Raw genomic sequence first — 24738 nt, 5'->3', positions numbered from 1 at the left:
GTATGTCAAACACCTGAATCTCCAGGTTGCCTTGTCACAGAAGCCCCAAAATAGCTTTGTAAAATGAGTTTCAGAGCTACTTTGGGAGAGTAAGAGTAAGGAAAGAGTGACCTTGGTTAAATAGACTCTGTGTACCTTACATTCTACTATTCCTAATTTTTTAAATATCTGTCTTTTCTCCTCCTTTCCATCCAAGTCATAAAGCCCAGAATACTGTAAATATAGGGGGGGAAAACAGCGTATTTTACTTACCACATATAGCTGCCGCCATATTATGGACCACTCTCGTAGTGTTGTGGTAACTTCCTGAATCAGTGGGAGCTCACTGGGTATGACTGTTTCATGCTGTCTAAAGTTTGCAAAAACAATTTTTGGTAGAATAGTAAAATGATTAATATAGTCCAATTTGTAGACACGAGTGGTTATTGCTAAGTTTCAAATCCAATTCCATGACAACAGGATTCAAAAGAAAAAACAAACATATTACAAGTTATACAGTATATCACTATATGCCATTCTCGACTCTGCCACTGGCCTGCTGTGTGACCTTGCACAAATCTCACTTCACTTCTGTCCATCAGTTTCCCCATCTATAAAATGGGGATAACAATATTGATCTACTGATGAAAAGCACTATATGAGAGTTAAGTATTATTTCCACAAATTTTAACATTCCACATGTATCACACTATTTACTTCTTTTGTAATGTACTAATGTACTAATTTTGTAGGAACCGATTGGGGGAAAGCCAGTTATGTGGCATGTATGAGACCATGCCATTATGATTGATCCTTTAGCAAAATACTGTTTTTACACTGGAAAAACCTGTGTTGTAGGTGTTCACCATTGGTGTGTCTAGATGACTATTTTAAAATAGTCCATCATCTGAGTATGGAACGACAGCTAGCTCTTTTAGCATGTCAAAAGTGCAGCACTTAGTGGTAGTTTTCTAATCAGCCAGGAAGATGCCATTATGCAGTAATCATATGATTAGTAGTTTTATCATTTACATATTTAAGAGGGTTAAAAAAAGATCAGGCAAAAAGGAGGAAATATTTTAATTCTTTGCACTAAAGTTCATATCTGGCTAGTCATTTGTCAATTCCACTCAATATTACTTTTGTTTCACAAATATCTTTTTTAAATGATCTTCTATAACGGTATTATGACCTTTAATACACATGTATAGTAACTTGGTAACAAAGTTCAAATTCATACATATCAAGGTAGCACTGTTTCCATTAGTATAAATTGCTTTTATATAATAGCTCAAAACGTCTGTGGGCAAGTGAACTCAGGACAGTGGAATGTACACAACACCACAAAACTTGGCACTGGGATTCACCGATGGAGATGATAATCTTTTGTAGAAATGCTTCTCAGCAAGGCAACAAACGACAGATACCTTACCATGAGGAGCTAAGTTTACTTAGCTTATTCAAGAAAAGGTCAATAACTGACTTGAACATCATCTACAAGTTCCTACATAATGAGAATGTATCTGCTCTTAGAGTCATCCTTACCCTACTAGAGCAAAGCATAAGATCCAATGGCAGGAAATTGAAGTCAGAAACAATGAAACTAAAAATGCAACTCAACTGCTCAATAGTCAGGGTAATTATTAACCATGGGAGTAGATTATCAAGGAATGCAATAAACTCCCCATCATTTGGAGTATTTAAATCAAGACTAAAAGTTATCATGCTCAATGCAGTAATCAGTGGATGAAATTCTATAGCTTGTGGTACACAGGAGGTCAGACATTTGCTCCTAATGGTTCCCTTCTCGCTTTTAGATCTGTGAATCAATTTTGAAGTGTTCAGCACATCCTTTCATTAGCCAATAGGAAATGAGGTATTAGCCTATCTCATAAAAGCACAGAAATTATATTTCCACAAATAGGAAATTTTATTCTTGTTAAACTTCAAGTCTCAACTCACCCTTTTCCTTCAACTATTGCTTCTTTAAGCTGAATATAGGAAGCAGGAAATATGCCCTTTGGGGGGGAAAAAGAGTTTGGTTACTTTATATATATATATATATATAAACTGACATACATACATTCGGACTAATTATTATCTAACAAATAGCTACACTGTTCTGCACAGAATTTTTCATATTCTGTTCAATAGCATTAAATAGGCTATTTTATGAATGTCTCAGATCTGAATTTGATTTTGTATGTGTATTTTAAAACCGTTATGTCCCTAACTTTATATATTATCTTTATAAAACTGCACTATACAGCAGAGGTAGCTCCTTAGTTAAAGTACAGTGGCCTGTAAGGAGATGCACTTCCCCCTCTGCTCATGCATCTACTGCCTCAGGTTCCCCAACTCAGTTCCCAGAAGAAGGCACATAGACTTATGGGCTAAATCACATCCCCTCTCTAGGTCTGGTTCATTAACAAAAACAGTTCAACTCAATTCAACACAAATCTTCCCTCACAGACTTTATGGCTCCTTCCTAAACCCAGACCCTGCTGCCTATCCTGTTTTTAAGCCTCTCCCAGCTGAGGTTTCTACTCCTGCTCTCTAAAGGTATCTCCTGCTGTCCTCCTGACCCTGGTCTTCCCTGTCTGCCGCAACAGACTCCTTGTTATAGGAACTACCACCTTAGGGTTGCACATGACCTTTGGTTACCTGACTTGGCCACACAGTAACACACACGTGTCCCACACATACACACCAACCTATTCTACCATCGCAAGGCATACACATTTCAATGACGGATATCTTAAAAGATTTCTGCTGGAAGTTTGCTGCTTGCCTGAAACAACTTCACTTTAAAAGCGAGTTGTTGCCTCCCTCCCCAATTACAGAGCCTAGAATTAGGACATAACTTTTAAAATCTAATTTGAAAGTTAACAAATGCCCCTAAACCAGGATAAGATGATACCTTTCCCATAGCTCAGCTTTTAAAACTAGTGGCCAAGTATCTTGCCTTGACACACACACAAAAAGAGTAGACATTTTGAGATTATAAACACACAAACATCTAAGCTATGTTTCAGATCCTACTCAGCACCAACACTAATAAAGATGGATACATTTTATTTTACCTCAGCAAGTTTTCCAGTTACCTAGACTAGCTCTCAAAGGTAGAGAAGCACAACTGAACCAAATTTTGTGCAATTTGTGCTGTAAAAGTCTGTATTCACGCACACATTAACATTAACTTTTCATAGGTTAGTACCACTTTAACATAACCCCCGCACAAGTTAATTTAACGGAGGGAGCCAAGTTACAGCCCTTGAGTGGTTAACTTTCTTTTAACCTCCATCCCAATCCTTTGAATATGAAACACATTAGATACACAAAAGAGGGGTGGGGGGAAAGGAGTGAATAACATAGCTGAAGAACAGACTCAGAAAGCAGGAGAAAATGCCAAGTGCCAGAGGAACAACCAAGAGACACTGGTCAGAGGAAAGAGTCTCAGGAGGTCAAGGATGGGATGTGCAAGCAAGAAAAGGGTCAGCTGCAAAATCTAGACACAAGCCAAGAAAGGAAAGGAAGCAGAAAGCCCACGATATTGTAATAGGAAGAAGTTCTCTCTCTCTACTTAGCTCCAATCCTTAAGAAAGCGGAGGAATGGAAATGGAATGAGAAAGAGTAAGAATACATAGGTATTAACACTGTCAGCATTCAGGAGGTTTTCTACAGGGAGCAATACAAATACAATCAATCAAGATGCACTAGCGTTAATTTAGGTCAGGTGAGTCTCCACCACACCTACAACCAATTAAAAAAGGATTCTATAGGAATTCCCCATTTTAAATATAGGAAATCTCTCTCAAACCAGTAAGATCTTTCAAAACAAAAGAAGTTTTTTTTAGGACTTGCTACATTTAGCGGCAGTCAGATTAATACAGCAGCACCTGGAATTAATTTCAGTCCACTTAAATACCCACTACTTAGAATTTGGTGAGGCACATTCTTGAAGTTTTACTTCAAAAGAATTTAACGTAGCACCCCAAAAGAAAAATAACAAAAAGGAATAGAAAAATCAAAAGGTTAGGAAATGGGAGAGGCCTACCACAGAATTCAATATGTAATTACTTTGGTTACTTTTAGACATGCAGAAGACTATGCAAATGAAAGGAGCTCAAAGTTCATTTCTGTATGCAAATATGTATTTCTAAACATTTTTATTTTAAAAGGTAAAAATCAAGACTATAAATCTTTAATTCTGGTTAAGTACTATTATAAATTAACCCTCCTCCCCCCCAAAAAAAATTAAAATGCAACATTATAGGCAATAGTTCAGCTGTTTCCTTTTTTGTTTTGGAATGTCTGCTGTCAACAGACATTTTATGCTCAGTTCAAGCCAACAACAAGGCAAAATTGCATTGCAGAAAGCAAGATTACTCCATCTTTCACAGAGAATGGCTGAAAATCACAATGCTATCACTTTGCAAGATGCAATTGCATTTTATGAGTAATTCAGTATTTAACAGAACATGAAGCTAACATTAGCATAACAGATCAACTAGATTTTAAGTTTTATAGAAGTTCTTAGTTGACTTTTTAAACAAAGATCCAATACACAAATGAATCTGACATATGTTTATAACAAATATTTGTTACAAGAGAAAATGAATCTGTAACTGGGAATAGAACACTTACCTTTTTTGATTTTTTTCTTAATGTGTAACCTCTGTACCAACCTAGAATAAAGTTATGAAAAAGTTTATTAACACACTGCAACAGATTCTCCTTTGGAGTTGGATAATATCTTAGCTTTCTTTCTGTCCACAAAGATTTTCTCATTGTAGCTGAATTTCAATTCTCCGTAAAATTGATAGCTTAATGTTCATCTTCACTTAAATCAGTTTTGCTTAAATTGGTATTTCCCAAATCAAGCTAAGCCATTTTAAGTGCACATACATTAAAAGTTTGCACTAGTTTAGCTAGTTTGCTTTAAAACAGATTTAGCTAAACCAACGGTAATTCTTTCATTTAGATCAGCCCTTTGTCATCACATCAGGGAACAATACCATGCAATTTAGGATGCTATTCACACACCACGAACAATAAATAGGCGAAGACCCAGATGAAGCAGATAGTTTGTGATCAAATTACTGGCTGAAATGTGTTTTCATAAAGCATCAGAACAACTTCAAGCAAACAATCAGGAAAATCAAAGTCCATGAATTATTCATGAACTGAAAAAAGGGTTACATGTGTTTGTTAATTTATTCACAGGGTGCCCCCTGAGCACCCTGCTGGGGCATTGGTGCAGTAGAGTGTCAGAAGGAAGAGTCCCACCTACTGTTAGTTAAACCATGGACTCAGCAAGACAGAAACTATAGAGCAGCACATCAGCAATAACTGCTTAGGGGTCCAACAGCAACAGAAAATACAAAACCTGTGATGACAAGTTCTGTAATGACTGAATGGATATTTAAATGGCGATGCTTTGGGGGATTTGTGTTTTACCTTTCAAAAGTAAAAATTATGTTGGTTCTCCAGAGTTCTCAGTGTTAAAGGCCCTCAAGCCCTAGTTCAATGCCAGGCAGCAAGGAAGCTGGCATCCCAGCTTTCCCCCCAACAATTCTATTGTAGTGCAATCATTCCAATCCAATAAGACATTTCTCACACTCACAGAGGCAGGTGGCATGCCAGGAAAATATGGAGGTAATCTCTCATTTATTGTGCCCCCAGTTCACTACACATCTGCAAGCAATCAGCATTACAGCTTTTATTGTTTCTGAGACCATTCTGTTTCTTTGTGACTGTTTAATTAAAAAATCCCACAATACAGTCATTCACTCCCAAAGAAGGTGCTGTGCCAGGCAGATCAGTAGGCATCTCTCGTGCACACTGTCCTCAAATTCAGTACAAATTGGCTTGCAAACCTGCTTTATGACTATTCTGTATTTCAGTTTGTGTCCATATTGGTTCTCTTGCACCCTCTCACTCCTGCCTTAGAGAACCCACAGTAAAATGGTGCTGCTCTCCACAGTTTTATAAAGACAGTGGAGCGCAGCAAAAGATTTTGTTTGGATTTTGGCACAAATCTACCTCACGGACCATTCCAAAAAGTCAGGGAGCTCATGCTTGCACAGCAGCCTGTCTGCAAGTACTAGGCACAGTTGTCCCACCTCTAAACCTATCTTCCCCACAGTTCAACACATGGAAGATAGAAAAGATAGTGGAGGGAAGGTAGAGAAACAGACCACCACCACCAGTCAATCCCCCTCTATAGTCATCCACGCAAGAGCCTGGAGGCTCTGCATGGGAGCATGAAGGGAAGGAACAGAGAGAAGGAATACTTTTTCTACCTTGCAGAAAGATTCAGAGGAGCTTCAAAATTCAGATACATACTAGCCTGGGGCAGAAATTAAAATGAAGCCCCCCAAGCATGGCCCAGAAACAGCATGCTAGAAGGAAACTCAGTGCCCTCCCCTTTCTCACCAGTTTGCAGGAGATTTTGACTTCTCACTGAAGTATTGCCTCCTACTCCCATCTCTCATAATGTCCATGGCTAGTAAGTGTCACACTCTAGCTATTTGGGGTCTAGTAATATTTCCTAACCCTATGTAGGGGTGGGTTTGTGACAGGGGCGGGGGCAGAAGGGAGAAGAGAAATGGGATATATTAGACAGCAAAGTATAGTACAGAGATGTACCATAGGTATCTTTCCACTCTGGCTAGTAGGCTTAGACTGGAGGCTACTAGGTGTTGGGGGAAGAGACCAGGATATGACTACTCGGTTTTGGTATGTGACTGTTAAAATGATTTGTACAGCCCGTAGCACAATGTGGTTCTGGTCCATGACTAGGGGTCCTCTGCACAATGATAATAATACAAATAAAAATTACATGGAATGTTTGCTTATACAAACAACTATGGAAAGATTTGTTTCTCCATAATATTAAAGATTGAAGCAACACTCCTGGTATCACATTGATTTTATTTTTATATTACATACACACACTCTGGGTCAGATCCTGGCCCTTCACTCCATCCCCTTTCCATTGGTAGAGAACTATCAAAGCACCAAGTGTGGTCAGGGAATGCCTTGGTGATTCAGAGATGGCTTAGCAACCCATTCCTAGCAGGCTGAAGCATGCTGTGCTCTGGCAATTCTGAGCCAATGGAATAGCTCCTAGAGCCTGCTGAAGTGGGGACAAGTTTGAACAGTCCTGATGCTGTTCTAACTTGTACCAGGGCCAAAATGGTTCCCAGCTGTTACCAGAACTGAAGTGGGGAGAGGAAGGGAACGTGGCAGAAAACCACCAATGCACCCACCTCCAGTTGCGGAGAGTGTAGATGAGTAACTGATCTGTGGAGCCCTTCGTTTTCAGTTTTTATTTTATTTAATTTTTCCTGGGAATTTATCTGTGTTTATTACTAAAACAAAAATAGGTGAAAAATCAGTGGAAAAAAACATTAATAATTTTTCTGGGTAAATATCGGGGTTTATTTTGGTGGACAGAAGGACAGGAGGAAAAAGTATTCAGTAGATTAATGCTTTCGTTAATGGAATTCAATGTGGTTTGCTGCAGAATTAAAACAGAACTCAAAACACGCCACCTCTGAGTTTAAGAAAACAATATATCTCTAATCCCCAAATAAAACTTTTCATTTGAATAAACAGTTTATTGTTGTAGACTTAGAACTATTAGCCTATAAATATTTACATTTCATAATTGGGCCACACCATTTGCAGCGCATACACTCAACTTCATCCTTTTCACTTTTTAAAAAAAATATATTTGAATGATACAAAAGTAGAGTGAAAATTGGAAAAAAATCGATTTAAACTGAAAACGAAGGGACTTAATGATCTGTTAACTCTTCCAGGACTTATTGAGGCAAAGAACTACTCCTAAACAACAGGATTTGTTTACTACAGTTCACAGTCTATTTGGAAGTGATCAATAGAGGGTGACATGGTGTAGAGGTGATTGCAAACAAGCAATATAGTTCAAAGGGTGTATCGAAGTAGAACTAGGGTTGCCAACTAGGATTGTCCCTGGAGTCTCAGGAATTAAAGATCGATCTTTAATTAAAGATTTTGCCATGTGATGAAACCTCCAGGAACACATCCAACCAAAACCGGCACCCCTAAGTAGAACATAAGATACTCATGTGACCTGAAATGCATACCAGAATCTCATTTTCCAAACAGGGCAGTGGGTGAGATAATTCATTGGCCAGATTTTATCTAGGCAGCCTTAATTTGTGTCCCTTTACATGTATGCAGGATAATCTTTAATTACTTGATCATATGCTCCACAAGACCCCTGCCTCAATAAGTGCACAGGAAGGACTTGCTCTGGGGAATGAATCCAGGTTCTGTAATGAAGGAGACTGTTGTCTATAAGACCCCTGCTTCACTTGTTACAGAACTTTTAAGGTATGTAGTGAATGAGGCAGATGATTGTAGGAAGGGAAAGAATGGTCTCATGGATAACGCGATTTAATGCTGCCCTGGATAAGTGAATTCGATCTCTACTTCTGCCACAGAGTTCTTACGTGATGCTGGGCAAGTCACATAAACCGAACATTTCACAGAGGGGTCACTAACTCTGTGTTCCTCATTTTCTGGGTTCTGAACTTGATACCCAGGGGTCTGATTTGCTAAATTGCTGAGCACTCACAGTTGTAACTGAAATCAAATGGAGTTGTGCTTTGAACATACATGCATGCCCACATCCCTACACACACAAATGCCCCCCGCCTAGACTCTATCTCTAGCATACTATACAATACTAAACACTCTGAAAAATCAGGTCCTAGTACTCTCAAATTGAGTATCTCAAGTAAGGGGACACTTTTGACCATACTATCTTTGTGCCTCAACTCCTGTTCTGTAAAATGGGGATAATACCGTCCTCTCACCTCATGGGAGTGTTCTCAATATTAATATTTGTGAAACACGCTGATTCTATAGTGATGAGCACCAGATAAAAGTTCATAAGGAAATTAATAATTCTGTCTTCAGAGCTGGGCTTGATTAGTATAACATATGGGACCACATGCTGACTGATGGTAAAACGAAATATTGAATGGCTGCCCATTAAGTGATCCTTGTCCATCCTGTGCTCTGAATAAGACAGGGATTCTATGGGAAAAAATAGTACATGATTGTGTAATTTAAGATTAATATTGCATATGCACAAGGGGGCCAGATTAAGCTTGCACTGGCAACATTAACTCTGGCATTTCCTAACTTCTGAGTGCTTGATTTTGCAACCTTAATAATATTTTTAATGTAGTTTACTTTGTGTGCAATTAGATTTAATTTAAGATGATACTTTGCTCAATTTAGAAACCTGGTTTGTTTTTTGTCTAAAGCAGTGATGGCAAACATTTACCCTCACATGGCTAAATGAAGACCATACTAGAGAAATTACAAAATTTCCTCAATGGACTCTTTTATTGGCACTTTGTTTTAGGCAAATATCAGTAATGGGAAAACTGGCCCAAGCCTCAAATGATTCCCAAGGTGACCTGGATTTTGAAAATCTTTTAATTATGTTGTGAACTATGCCTAAACTTTTTAGAATGTCCCATGACCAATGATGTAAGATTTAATTTATTTTTAGGTATGCGTCCAAAAGAATCCCAAGTGAGAAAAACCTAACGTGCACACACACTAGATTTCACTAGCCCACTCTGCAGAACATTAAATGATATACAATCCCAGTACTGTACTTTGTCCTAAACAGTGCCTTCTCTTTGTTACACAGTCATTTAAATCAAGCAGGATAAATATCCCCTAAAAACTTGAAATGGCCATCACCATTACAGGTGAACATGAGGCAAGGCCCCCAAATCAGATTAAACCAGTGGTTCTCAAAAACTTTTGTACTGATGACCCCTTTCACATAGCAAGCATCTGAGTGCGACCCCCCCTTATAAATTAAAAACACTTTTTTATATATTTAACACCATTATAAATGCTGGAAGCAAAGCGGGGTTTGGGGTGGAGGCTGACAGCTCGTGACCCCCCATGTAATAACCTCGCGACCCCCCCGAGTTTGAGAACGCCTGGATTAAACTTATTAAGAGAGCCTTGTTTTGAAAAGCTGATATTCCAGTTGAATTCTGAAAAAGAAAATGTAGGTACTGTAATGTGGGATTTAAGGAAATACTTCTAAAGCTAGAATAAAGAGACCTGAAAATATCCTGTATCTATTACTAGGATGTCCCTTTTATAGGGTTGCCTTCCAGAATTTTACAACAACATCATACTCAATGAAAAAAATATCAGGAATAAATTCCTTGAAAGAACTGGTTTTGGAATTCCTCCCCCACCTAAATCAGTTCCTCTTGAGGCCTGAATGACCTCTGGAAAATATTAGGTCATGAAAGTTAAAGGTGTAAAAATCCTCTCTTTTCAACAGTCATTGAATTTAATGGATAATTTCCACTGGCTGTTTGTTTGGTTTGCCCATTACACCAAAGAGAGATTAGGTTAATAGAACTAGAACCAGATAAAATATAGGATTAGAAAAGTGTCAGGTGTGTTGTTCTAGGAAATCTTTCTTCAGACTACAGCCCTTCTTTTCTCTTGTACCAGGAAAAATGCATGTAATTGCATAGGTTTGCTTTTTTTTTTTTTTTTGTATTATTCCATTAACACTCCAAATTACAAATGTGGGAGGGAATTTTCTAATTGAAAAAATGTCTCTATGCTTCTGCCTAAATAAGAAAGCATTAAACTTAACTTTTGTAATTTGAGAAGATTAGTTATTCCCTCTGATTAAATTTTAAAATTTAGTCTAGTGCATTCCTGAAGAGCCTGGCTTCCTTGAAGCGAAGAGAAATTAACTTCAATTTTGATGGTGAATTTGTGTTTCATGCTCTAAACCACAGAGCTTTTCTAAAAATTATAGCAGGATACATGCTGTTTGCAGCAAACTTAATAGCCTTGAAAGGATGCACATAGAAAATTAAGTGTAGGTTGACTTGAAGACACTTTTTTTTTTTTTTTTGCATTCCAAAGGAACATTTGTATCTTGCTATAAACTACTTATCCAAGAAAAAAATTCATTTTAAGTGATAAAGAAGAAGTCAAATTATTTAAAATGTAAGTGGGAAAAGTTGTTAACATTTTAAATACTGTACAGGAACAAAAAGCAACCCTAGCGATCCAACCTAATATAGCCTAGCAAACTGATTTAAATTAGATACATACAAGTGGCTAATATAAAATAGTATCCATCAGTTCTATCCTTCAAGTTAGCTTTTTATAGCATCCCAATCTGAGTAGTAAGCCCATTTTACTTTCCCTCCTCCCTTTCCCTAGAATATTGAGTGGGAAGGGTTGCAGAGATAAACCTCCAAAACAGATGGATGATCATCTTATTGTGGTGGAGAACAGAGACAAAGATAAGTCAGTTTTAGAGCTACTTGTCCAAAACTCAGATTCAAAATTAAGATACTTGTAAATCTTTGATGATGGCTGTTGAAATGAAATCTTCCTGGCAGGTTATTTACTATAAAAAAATAATTAATTTTTCACAGTAGGAGATATAGTATGGTTTTGTCAGCCTTGGTCCGGAAAGGAAACAGAGGAAAATATTCCAAAGCATGGAATAAGTAGACAGGAAAACGGCAACATTCACAATTTGTTTAACAATGTTAGATGTGTCTTCTTCTCTGTACTTTTTAGGTGAAATCACATGAGACAGAGGTAGAATCTTCTGTCCCATAGTTAATACCCACTGATCAATCTTGTGGCAATGAGAATGTGGTTAAGTGGAGAAAGCGGCTGTTTTATCAGACCAATGAAGAGCAAATCAAGGGAGGCTCCATCTTAAAACAAAACAACAACAACAAAAATCTAGTCCTTAAATGGTTAATGTATCTGGTCATTAGAAAGATTTGCTTCCAAAGGAGCAAATTTGGCCATGGAGCCCCCACTAGCACCACAAAACCTTGTTTAAAAATGGGGTCATTGTAACTCAAAATGAAGCATATTAATGGTAACTTCAATAAATGGAATTATAATTTCTTGTGCTTGCTCCAAATTCTTCATTTGACTACCCTCAGCACCTTCACCCATCATATCATTTAAGGAGAAGAAGAAGAAATACTGGACATGATTTTAAAACGGGGTGGGCAAACTTTTTGGCCTGAGGGCCACATCTGGGTATGGAAATTGTATGGCGGGCCATGAATGCTCACAAAATTGGGGGTTGGGGTGCGGGAGGGCTCTGGCTGAGGGTGCGGGCTCTGGGGTGGGGCTGGGGATGAGAGGTTGGGGGTGCAGGAGGGTACTCTACTCTGGGATAAAGGGGTTTAGAGGGCAGGAGGGGGATCAGGGCTGGGGCAGGAGGTTGGGGCACAGGAGGGGGGTCAGGCTCTGGGCAGCGCTTACCTCAAGCAGCTCCCAGAAACAGCGGCATGTCCTCCCTCCAGCTCCTATGCGGAGATGCGGCCAGGCGGCTCCATGTGCTGCCCTGTCCGCAGGCGCCCCCCCTGCAACTCCCATTGACTGTAGTTCCCAACCAATGTGAGCTGCGGGGGCAGCACTTGGGGTGGGGGCAGGGTGCGGAGCCCCCTGGCTGCCCCTATGTGTAGGAGCTGGAGGAGGGACATACCGTTGCTTCCCGGAGCCATGCGGAGTGGGGCAAGACCCCGACCCTGCTCCCCGGTTGGCGTGCCGGAGTGGGGCAAGCCCCAGACCCCACTTCCTGGTGGGAGCTTGAGGGCCGGATGTGGCCCCCGGGCCATAGTTTGCCCACCCCTGTTTTAAAACAAGGTCTGTAAGCAACTGCATAGCTATTTTGTGTGCAATTACTGATTTGTATCCAAATGACCAATTCCTTTGGCATGCACAATTATCTGATTTGCATATGCCATTACGGTAACTCTGCATGACTAACAAAAAAAACTTCAGACCAACAAATTGTAAAGCATGTCCTGGCACACATGATCAAAATATAGTACAGACTGAGGCACATTAGGATGAGTGATCCTCCTATGGATGACTGCAAAGTGTCATTACAGATGGTGCAACTGAACCCTTTTAATCATTTTTCCCTCCCCTGCTCTGCATCTGTATTGCTAGACTGAAAAAGATCATGGAGATAGAAGCTGGAGAAAGAATGCAGCACAGATATTAGAAAACAGAAAAATAAAACCAGAGCCTAGGAAAGCCCTTAGGCATATGCTTAAGTGAAGCCTAGACACCCAAGTGGCTGACACCTTATGAATGTGTATAGTATTTTATAATAATAAATTAGATATAAAGGGATCCATACAATAATGTTTATTAAGAGTGCAAACTTCAAGACAGCAACAGCAAATTACGACAACCACATGTTCTAAGGGGGGGTAGGAGTGGGGCACCAAGGAGTTACGTACACAAGATATTAATGTCCTTAAGCATACAGTAGGATTCCAGAATAGTGTAATTTAGTCTGGAGGATTAGTTTAAAAAAAAATCAAACAGAGATGATGATGGGCGATCACTCGTTACCGAGTATGATCAACTTCCTTGGGAGTTATGGGTCCTCTGGTGGCTAATAAGGCCAATCCTTGAACCACAAGTTCTATTACAATGAAGGCAGATATTTTCAGGCTCAGCAGGAGGCTGTTGACCATGACTGGAGAACAGTCTCTCCTTCCTCCTGCGCCTCTTGTCTTCTTCGGCTTGTCGGCGAGAAAGTTCAAAATGCAGGGGACCATCACATAGGACTTCACTCCATTTTAAGCGATCTGGGCAAGTGTCTCCCAGGTATTAATGTCAATATTACATTTTTTTAGGTTGTCCTTCAGCAAGTCCTTATAACGCTTCCATTGTCCACCCACGTTACAGTACCCTTCTTTCAGCTGAGCGAACAGGACCTGTTTTGGGATGCGATGGTCTGGCATCTGGACAACATGACCAGTCCAGCAGAACTGCTGATGGATGATCATTGCCTCGATACTAGTGGTCTTTGCCTCTTCCAGAACACTAATATTGGTGCGCCTGTCTTCCCATTTGATCTTCAGAATCTTACAAAGGCAGCGTTGATGGTGCCTTTCAAGGACTTTCAAGTGGTGTCTATAGGTTGTCCAAGTTTCGGACCCATACAACAGTGTTGGGAGAATAATGGCTTGATAAACAAGAAACTTGGTGTCAAGGCTGTATCCCCACTTTGAACTTTAGGGTACAAATGTAGGGGCCTGCATGAGGACTCCTAAGCTTAACTACCAGCTTAGCTCTGGTCCGCTGCCACCATCTTAAGAATTCCCTCCCTGGGAAGCCTTGAGAAACCTTTCACCAATTCCCTGGTGAACACAGATCCAAACCCCCTTGGATCTTAAAACAAGGAGAAATTAACCATCCCCCCTCCTTCCTCCCACCCTCCTTTCACCAACTCCTGGTGAATACAGATCCAAACCCCCGTAGATCTTAAGACAAGGAGAAATCAATCTGGTTCTTAAAAAAGAAGGCTTTTAATTAAAGAAAAAGGTAAAAATCATCTCTGTAAAATCAGTATGGAAAATAGCTTTACAGGGTAATCAAACTTAAAGAGCTCAGAGGACCCCCCTCTGTCTTAGGTTCAAAGTACAGCAAACAAAGATAAACACTCTAGTAAAAGGTACATTTACAAGTTGAGAAAACAAAGTAAATCTAAGACACCTTGCCTGGCTTTTTACTTACAAGTTTGAAATAGGAGAGACTTGTTTAGAAGGATGGGGAGAACCTGGATTGATGTCTGGTCCCTCTCAGTCCCAAGAGCGAACCACCCCTTAAAACAAAGAGCACACACAAAAGCCTTTCCCCCCCCAAGATTTGAAAGTATCTTGTCCCCTTATTGGTCCTTCGGGTCAGGTGTCAGCCAGGTTACCCGAGCTTCTTAACCCTTTACAGGTAAAAGGATTTGGAGTCTCTGGCCAGGAGGGATTCCATAGCACAGTACACAGGAGAGCTGCCACCCTTCCCTTTATAGTTATGACACTTGGTGTCTGTTCTAATGTCTTGATCTTTAAAGACCCGGTGCCGTAAACGAGAAAAGGCTACACTGGCACAGCTTGGGCGATGTTGAATTTCTGCATCAATATCTGCCTTGGATGAAAGATGACTTCCAAAGTAGAGGAAATAATCGACATTCTCCAGTGCCACTCCATTGATTTTGATAGATGGGGCATGTAATACCTCATTTGGAGAGGGCTATAGAGCACTTTAGTCTTCTTGATATTAAGAGTGAGACCAAGACATGCGTAAACATCGGCAAACATGTTCAAGATCGTTTGAAGATCTTTTTCAGAGTGGGCAAAGATTGCGTTGTCATCAGCATACTGGAGTGCCACAATTGATGATGTGGAAATCTTACTCTTGGCTTTCAGCCTGCTAAGCCTGAAAAGCTTTCCATACATTCTGTAACTGATTTCAATGCCAGCTGTAAACTTCCCAGCAATTAGGTAAAGAATGACAGCAATAAAAACCGCAAACATGGTTGGAGCAATGATACAGCCCTGTTTGACTCCTGTTTGTACTTTGAAAGGTTCACTCTGGGAGCCAGTGCTGCTCAGAACAGTCGCTTTCATGGTATCATGAAGCAATTGTAGGACATTGATATATTTATCAGGACATCCAATCTTAGAAAATACAGTCCAGAGGGCACGGCGATTCACTGAATCAAAGGCTTTAGTTAGATCAATAAAAGCCATGTACAGTGGTCGGTTTTGCTCCCGACACTTTTCTTGCAGCTGCCGTTTTGTGAAGATCATATCCACGGTTCCATGATATGGTCGGAAACCACTCTGTGACTCTGGTAAAATTGCTTCTGACAGGGACAGAAGATGGGTTGCAAGGATCCGCGCCAGAACTTTGCCTGTAGTGGCTAGGAGGGAGATACCACGATGATTTCCACAATCCACTTTATCCCCTTTCTTGAAGAGGGTGACAATCAAGGCATCCCTCATTTCACTGGGTATCTCCTCCTTTATCCAGATTTTAAGGATAAGCTGCCGAATTAGCTCTGGTCCACCGTTTTTGAAGATTTCAGCGGGGATCCCATCTAGACCTGCTGCCTTGTTGTTCTTCATCTGCATGGTGGCATTGTGCACCTCATACAAATTGGGAGGGTCTCCGAGCTAGTCTCTAAATGGTCATTGAGGGATTCACTCAAGCACTTCATCTACAACCATAGAATTATGGTTAAGGAGATCTTCAAAATGTTCTTTCCAGTGAGAATTGATGGCTTTGTTGTCCTTCAGAAGTGTGGTTCCATCCTTAGAGCAAAGAGGATTCATACCATGACAAATTGGCCCATAAACAGCCTTGGTGGCACTAAAGAAACCACATGTATTGTGGATGTCCACGAGATGTTGGAGTTCTTGCGCTTTCTCAGTCCACCATTTGTTCTTAAGTTCTCTGGTTTTACATTGTACTTCCGTCCTTGCCTTGGCATGGGCTTCTCTCTTTATATTACAATTTATGCCAAGCACGAAATGCCATTCTCTTCTCATTGATGAGTTTCTCAATTTCAGCATCATTCTCGTCAAACCAGTCCTGATGTTTTCTGGTGTGGTAGCCTATGGTTTCCTCTCAGGCACTGATGACTACTGCTTTCAACTGGCTCCAATGTTCCTCAATTTCTTCTGGAAACTCTGATGGGAGCTTTTCTTCTAAGACTGCTTGGAAGTGGTTATGCTTAAGAGGGTCCTTCAAGTCTTGAACCTTCAGTTTGCATCTGACCTGCTTCTTTTGCAGCCTCCATTTGGGAACGACCTTAATTTTCATTGTGGATCAAATAAGGCGATGATCAGTCCAACAGTCATCAGCACTTGTCATTGCTCTTGTGAGAAGTACGTCACTACGATCTCGGGTATGAACTATGACGTAGTCGAGGAGATGCCAGTGCTTTGACAGTGGGTGTTTCCAAGATGTTTTGAACTTTTCCTTCAGTCAGAAAAGGGCATTTGTAATAATAAGTTCATGTTCAGCACACTTGGTCAGGAGCAGAATTCCATTTGAATTACTTTTGCCAGCTCCTTCTTTCCCGGTTGTTCCCTTCCACAGGTCTGAGTCTCGTCCAACACATGCATTGAAATCCCTCAGAAGGATGATCTTGTCTGCTGTAGGGGTCTCTGATAAAATGGTTTCCAACTGAGAATAAAAATCTTCCTTTACATTCTCATCGGCTTCCAGTGTTGGTGCATAGGCGCTTGCAATAGTTGCCTGTTGATTTTTGGTGAGTCTCAGTCGGAGTTTCATAAACCGCTCATTGATGCCAACTGGTACCTCAGAGAGGCACCTTACGAGCTTGTTCTTTATAGCAAAGCCCACTCCATGCAATCGGGGTTCATCTATAGATTTTCCCTTCCAGAAGTAGGTGTATTCTCCTTTCTCCTCCCTCACCCTGTCCTTCATCAGCTCTTCTACTTTTGGACAAAGCAGCAATATCGATGTTAAACCGACTCAATTCACAAGCAATAATGGCTGTACGTCGCTCTGGACGGTCGCTGTTTGAGTTGTCCATCAGGGTACGTACGTTCCAAGTTCCAAAGTTGAAAAGTTTCTTACATTTTCAACTGCTTAGGTGATGATCCTGCTGGATGCGGCTATCCAGCCAGGAGAAACAGAGGCAAGACTATTTTTAGGGTACCTTTTCTAACCCCCTCCCCATGTGGGGTGAGCAGAGTGGATCCTAAAAAGGACTGCTCAGTCGTAGATGCAGCTGCCAAGATGCTCGACCCACCTCAATCCTCGAGCAAGACGACTATATCACACACCCACCGCCTGTGTGTTGGTCTGTGACTAGGAACTTCCGGATTTCACTGTCCTGTTCCCGTCGCCACTCACCGATTGCCACCGGATTTTTGACTTGTGCAAATGTTATTTTCCTAAAAACTGGAAGATGCCTGTGCGGGACTTCTTTTAAAGTGGGGAGACTGGTGCACAACAGTCACCACACTACCCTTGACAGATAGAGGACTTGAAACCAATGGCATGGACACCGTGACGATTGGAAATCCCCTATTTGCTGCAGCCTTCATCCACCTTCACAGCCGTTGTAACAATACACAACAGTTTCACCTCCATTGTGCAGTTATCCTCCGTCTGCTCTGCTGTTAGGGACTTCTTGGATCACACTTTGTCTGGAACCTCGCCCTTGACCGTTCTGCCATGAACTCCAGGCAGCATCGCTCTTGGGGTCACTGAGACACGCAAGCCTCTCCACCACTACAAGGTGGTGATCCACCGAGAGGCAAACAGAGATAGCAAACCACCAGTCATCTACCTTTACGTGTGCTATTTATTAAGAGAGTTTAGGAGTACCTAGTGCAGAGATTTAAAAAAAAAAAAAAAAGCTGACCCATGCAGGTCAGCACAGAATTCTAAAAGGACTATTATATAAGGGCATTTGTAGAACACTTCAACAGGATACCATTACTCTTGTGCAACTGACATCAATGTCTTTTTTTTTTTTCTTTTAAAAGATTATGCTTGGTAGTGACAGTAAAAATAACTCTTGGAAAAAAAATCAGGAAACCAAAACTTTTGTATTGTTTCTCTCTGTTCCTGACAGCAATAAACACATTAATGTAGAGGTTTTTATTTCTACTGTCATAATAAAGCAACAATTAAGTTTGAGATTAGGCAGCAGCTTAAGTCAAAATCACTAATTCATTTAGTTAAGAAATTTGTGCAAAAAGCTGGGAAGCAAAACCTCAACTCTTAGGCAAAACATGCACCCGGAAGGTCAAAGAATTTTTCTGACACAGCTTCCTATTATCAGCATCACAAGTCCCATTTTATTGCATCACAACTGCCAGGAAACTGACAGGAGACAGGTTAATTATAGGATGCCGGTGATTTAACAAGTTTCTGTTTAGGGTATCTGGGAAACAAGATTAGTGCAAATGCTGAGAAAGTCTAGAAGGGTACAATCTGAATATTGTTTTAAAGGAGTGAGCAGCAGATCAAACAGGTGGAAAAACTGCTTGGAAGTGGCTGCTCCTTTGAATGAAAGAACTAAGGATTATAGCCTCCTATTTCCCAATACAGAGGATGAGTAATGATCAAGCATGGTAGGAAGCAGATCAGCCTTTGGAGGAACATTATTTTATTTGAACTTCTTTTTAAATAAACCCAGCCAGCACTGTTGAGGCCTAATAACCATTAGATGTGTGTGTGAAGGTCATTCTATTATCCGGTCTAGGGAAAAGTGAGTCATCTCACTTGTCCCATTTCATCTGAAGCATGCAGGGGGTTCAAAAAGTATAAAATTTTACACAGCTATGATAGACAGATGCTACCTGTGTCACAGGCAAGCTTTAAACATGCTGTCCAAGCATCAGTGTTATTCACATATTAGGAAAATGCATCCATTATCATAGAAATCATAAAATCATAGAACTGGAGGGGACCTCGAGAGGTCATCTAGTCCAGTCCCCTGCACTCAAGGCAGGACTAAGTATTATCTAGACCATCCCTGACAGGTGTTTGTCCAACCTGCTCTTAAAAATCCCCAATGATGGAGATTCCACCACCTCCCTAGGCAATTTACTATAGCGCTTAACCACTCTGACAGTTACGAAGTTTTTCCTAATGTCCAACCTAAACCGCCCTTGCTACAATTTAAGCCCATTGCTTCTCGTCCTATCCTCAGAGGTTAAGAACAATTTTTCTCCCTCCTCCTTGTAACAACCTTTTATGTACTTGAAAACTGTTATCATGTCCCCTCTCAGTTTTCTCTTCTCCAGACAAAACAAACCAATTTTTCAATCTTCCCTCATAGGTCATGTTTTCTAGACCTTTAATCATTTTTGTTCCTCTTCTCTGGACTCTCTCCAATTTGTCCACATCTTTCCTGAAATGTGGCACCTACAGCTGGACACAATACTCCAGTTGAGGCCTCATCAGCACGGAGTATAGCGGAAGAATTACTTCTTGTGTCTTGCTTACAATACTGCTGCTAATACATCCTAGAATGGTGTTTGCTTTTTTTGCAACAGCGTTATACTGTTGACTCATATTTGGCTTGTGATCCACTATGACCCCCCAGATCCCTTTCCGCAGTACTCCTTCCTAGGCAGTCATTTCCCATTTTGTCTGTGTGCAACTGATTGTTCCTTCCTAAGTGGAGTACTTTGCATTTGTCCTTATTGAATTTCATCCTATTTACTTCAGACCATTTCTCCAGTTTGTCCAGATCATTTTGAATTTTAATTCCATCCTCCAAAGCACTTGCAACTCCTCCCAGCTTGGTATCGTCCACAAACTTTATAAGTGTACTCTCTGTGGCATTATCTAAATTCACTGATGAAGATATTGAACAGAACCGGACCCAGAACCGATCCCTGTGGGACCCCACTCATTATGCCCTTCTAGCATGCTTGTGAACCACTGATAACTATTCTCTGGGAATGATTTTCCAACCAGTTATGCACCCACCTTATAGTAGCTCCATCTAGGTTGTATTTCCCTAGTTTGTTTAGGAGAAGGTCATGTGAGACAGTATCAAAAGCCTTACTAAAGTCAAGATATAACACATCTACCGCTTCCCCCCTATCCACAAGGCTTGTTACCCTGTCAAAGAAAGGTTGGTTTGACACGATTTGTTCTTGACAAATCCATGCTGACTGTTACTTATCACCTTATTAGCTTCTAGGTGTTTGCAAATTGATTGCTTAATTATTTGCTCCATTATCTTTCCGGGTACAGAAGTTAAGCTGACTGGTCTGTAATTCCCCGCGTTGTCCTTATTTCCCTTTTTAAAGATGGGCACTATGTATTATAATTATGTATAATTGTACAGCATTCAAATATTCCTGTTTACATGTGTATTTAAAAGAAATGTATAATAAAACTGCAAATATTTAAAGTACAGAGTATGCAGATTAATTTTCAGTGGACAGATTCCCTCTCTGCAGCTTTGACAGTATCAGGGGTCATTTACTGCTAGTGCAAACTGAATTCATTAACAAATTGCTAGCTGATGAACAGTTAGTATATTCATTGTATATGTTAGCCAAATTAAGGTTAGTTGATCTAATTAGCAACTTTCCTATTTTACTAGATCTACATAATAAAAATCACCTTGAATCCAATTTCTAAAACAAACTTACCACCAGTATTAATTTTTCTTCCCTAACAGATTCTTTGGCAGTGACAAGCGGAAATTTTAAACCCATGTACAAAGGCAAATCACATATCCAAAATACAGAAAGTTATCCTATTACTGTGATGATTTCTAATTTTCTAACACAAAAGCCATCTAGATCACTGCTTCTCTTCTAAGACACATCATACAACTGACTGAATGAATGAGAAATCAAGGATATGTGACCCAAAAAAAAGAAGGTTGTACTTAATCATTGCTATTTGATCACTCAACAGCAGCAAAACTAAGAATTTTCCCTCATTCTCAAATTAAATATTTTTCAAGATAAATTACTATTTTATGGGAATCAGGGAGAAGTACTAACTGAAATTTATGTTCTATGCAATATTGCTACTAGTTCTCATCAAAATTAATATACCACATTTTATTTATTTTTAAATGTTGACTGAATAAGTAGCACAGTAGCAAATGTATCTATTTTACAAAGAGATATGAATAATTTAGAGGGTAAATAACTTTCAAATTCAAATTAACACCATTAAGAAGCAGACAGGTCTTGTGCATTATCTGAGGATATCTAGAGAACATCTATCATTTCGCTAACCACTCAACAGATGTTACCATTGATCCATACAAATTAAGGGTGAGAGAACATTTATCTTGCATAGAAAAAGAAATTGTGCATTCAGAAAAAGATATTCATTAGGTATTTTATCACCTGCCTCTTCATTTACATGTAGCACTTGTTAATTCTGTCCCCAATACAACATTTTATTAATCATGAAAAAAATAGTAGTTCACCATCTGCTAAAATAGAATGATATGTTATAATCACACACACAAGAGCAGCGTGACTGTATGAACAATGGTTTTGAATCAAATATGTGTTTTACTTACCTTCATATGTTTCTAATATATGTACGGTGTCACCTATTTGTAAGGAAAGTTCATCTGCTCCCCTTGCATCATAATTATAGAAAGCTAGAAAGAGAGAATACTGTTATTAGCACACAGAAAAATAGCGCAACTTTCAAGTTATTGATTTTTACTTCTACACATTTGAAAGTGACTTTACACCACAGTCAGCCTCTTGACACAATATTTTATACTGGCTTTCTATATCTTCAGTACTATTCTAATCCAATACTTCTTCAAATCATATGACATACCAAAAAAAAAAAAAAAAAAAAAAAAAAAAAAAAAAAATATAAAAAAAAAAAAAAAAAAAAAAAAAAAAAAAAAAAAAAAAAAAAAGCCACAAGTCATCTTTTCACTCAGTTTCTAACATCACAAATTAGATGAAATATTTTTGCAATTATGTCACAGATTTGTTATTTGAACCAATACATGTTACTGTAAATATAATTCCTGATTTGCTTTTTTCATAAAAATATGTATATCCTGGAAAACAAACCTAAAGAAGTATGTAAAAATACTTTGTGTTAACCTCATGAGGTTTTATAATTAACTATATTATTTTGTCCTTCACTGTCACCTTTATAACAGCTTTATTTAGATACACTTGTAAAATGTTTAGAAAGCTTGATTTATGAATTTTTAAAAAAAGCACCTTAATGTTACTAAAATACTAAAGAACAATCTGTGTTTCAGGCCGCACACTAACAAACTACGCTTTTATTGCATCAATACTATATCCTAAAAACAAAAACCAGGATTAAATAATTGTGCATATAAATTAGGCACGTTCATTATTAGCAAAGGCTAGTTATGAAAAGCAGAGGGTATGAAATTTTGAGTGAAATACCTTAACCCTCACCTGACTTGCAAGAGAAGGCCAGTATCCCTGATTCTATTTTATTCTATTCAGGTTCTTACACTTCACCCATCACTGGCATCAGATTGTCTGACAGCAGACCAATGTTGTCCTATAATTACCACTAATCCAGAAGATTTGTCAAACAATAAAAAGGAAACATTTATGTGCATACAGTGAAGTGTTGGTTTTTTTTAAAATCTGCTCATGTAAGCCCAACTTGGACATAAAAAAAATTACCAGGAGTGTTTGTTTTCACAGAAATTTTTAGCAGTCCCAGATAATTGTACCTAATATGGCAGATTACAGTAAATGGTGAAGTGCAGTATCCAAGTATTCACTTGCTGTCAATGTTCAACTGACAACGTCTTTGGTCACCCAAGGCATCATAAGCAGTAAGGGGCTGGCTGAATGGAGACTTAGTGCTCGGCAAACTGAAGTGTGAATCTACAGCGTTCTAGTTTGCCATGCACTAAATGGCCATGCGGATCCTGCCACCATACACTAAAAGTTCCATAATGTGCACATGGAACTTTTATTACATGGAAGCAAGGCAACACAACCACTTCAGTGCACAGCAAGCTACAGCGCTGTACGTTCACACCACAGCTTGCCGTGCACTAAATTAGTAGACATGTCCATGCTATATTCAGTGTAAACAGTTGACAGTAGTATAAAAATAACTGATACAAGGGGAAAAAGGGGAAAAAAGGGTTTGCTAGTGCAAAGGTTCTCTCACACCATATTAGACTATATATACATCTAAATGTCTTCTGGTAATACTTTCATTTATTGTACCTCCTTGTGTATTGTAATCACTTTGACAAGTCAACAACTGTCTGCATTTAAAAATTAATTAACAAAATGTTATCATAAACCTATCATTAGCATTCTTCTAAAAACTATGCTCTAGGAATTATTTTGGGGAAGTTCTATGGCCTGTGTCAACAGGAGGTCAGACAAGAGGGTCACAATGGTCCCTTCTGGCCTTCAAACGTACGAATGCCAGCAGCACAGAAAATCATGCAAAAAATTATAAATAGTTTGCAAAGAAATTCCATAAATATGAAGTGATAAAGATACACAAGTCATGTAAAGGTATCAATGTCAATTTAATGTCATTTTATTATAACTTGTGAACTCCAGCTAGTAGGCTGCTAAAGTCTCTAACCAACAAAACACCAATGAACCCTGTACCTGTGCAAGTGTATACCCAGATTTATCTTACACAAAAATAGTACAAGCTATGCACCTACAGACCCTGATAAAAAAGTGTCCCTAAAATTTACAGGAAGTTAGCTGCTGTAAATTGCTAAGGCCCAAGGGCACTGCTGAGCTTCACATGACTGCATGCATACATTGTTCATTCTCTGCTGGACCTCATTCCTGTCTGAGGAGTAATTTCAGAAAGATTAATTGTTTTGATCAGATGGACAGTGGCAAGATGTTCCAATGACAACTCAAAGAAAAAAATTCAGAAACACAATTAAGTAAAACATATGACTTTACATCAATTATTTAGAAACTATAGTAGGTTTTCTGAAGTGCTAGCTGACAAAAAAAAGTGAAGTCTTTGAAGCTGTGATTTTCTGAAATAAGATCACCCCCCGTTTTTGTTTTCTTAGCAAAACTTGAAATAAAATAGTTGAACCTTTGTTGTTTTGGGTCAAACTAGGGATTCCAACAAGAATAGATTTCAGACATCTGGCATCTCTGCAAATTCCACAATAGTGTGATCTTGTAGAAAAATGCATCCCATGCAACAGATACAGCTTCAAAAGTTATAGGAGGCCCAATAGATACTGTGACAAAGTTCCTCCTCTATCCTGGTGGGTCCTGCACTTATTGGCGGATTTTCTTGCCTCAGAGATTCACCATGTGGGTTGGGGAACAGCCCAGAGACCTTCCCCTCTGGAAGAACCCACAGTCCAGGTCAATTGGG

At 39.4% G+C, this 24738-nt stretch overlaps 1 protein-coding gene across 1 annotated transcript in view; it reads right to left on the bottom strand.

Moving 5' to 3' along the window:
• DOCK1 (dedicator of cytokinesis 1) overlaps positions 1-24738 on the bottom strand; it is a 530692-nt gene that overhangs the window by 457819 nt on the left and 48135 nt on the right. Inside the window, exons 2-5 of the mRNA XM_026650862.1 lie at positions 21920-22003; positions 4627-4667; positions 1942-1997; positions 253-349 (exon numbers count right to left, since the gene is read on the bottom strand). Of these exons, the coding sequence (XP_026506647.1) occupies positions 253-349; positions 1942-1997; positions 4627-4667; positions 21920-22003 (278 nt within the window). The remainder of the gene's footprint in view (positions 1-252; positions 350-1941; positions 1998-4626; positions 4668-21919; positions 22004-24738) is intronic.

The sequence above is a fragment of the Terrapene carolina genome, unplaced genomic scaffold (assembly GCF_002925995.2).
Source record: "Terrapene carolina triunguis isolate 2854851 unplaced genomic scaffold, T_m_triunguis-2.0 Scaffold95, whole genome shotgun sequence".
Classification (NCBI taxonomy): domain Eukaryota; kingdom Metazoa; phylum Chordata; order Testudines; family Emydidae; genus Terrapene; species Terrapene triunguis.
Note: the sequence above shows the minus strand (reverse complement) of the source record. Positions and strands in the feature narration are given on the sequence as shown.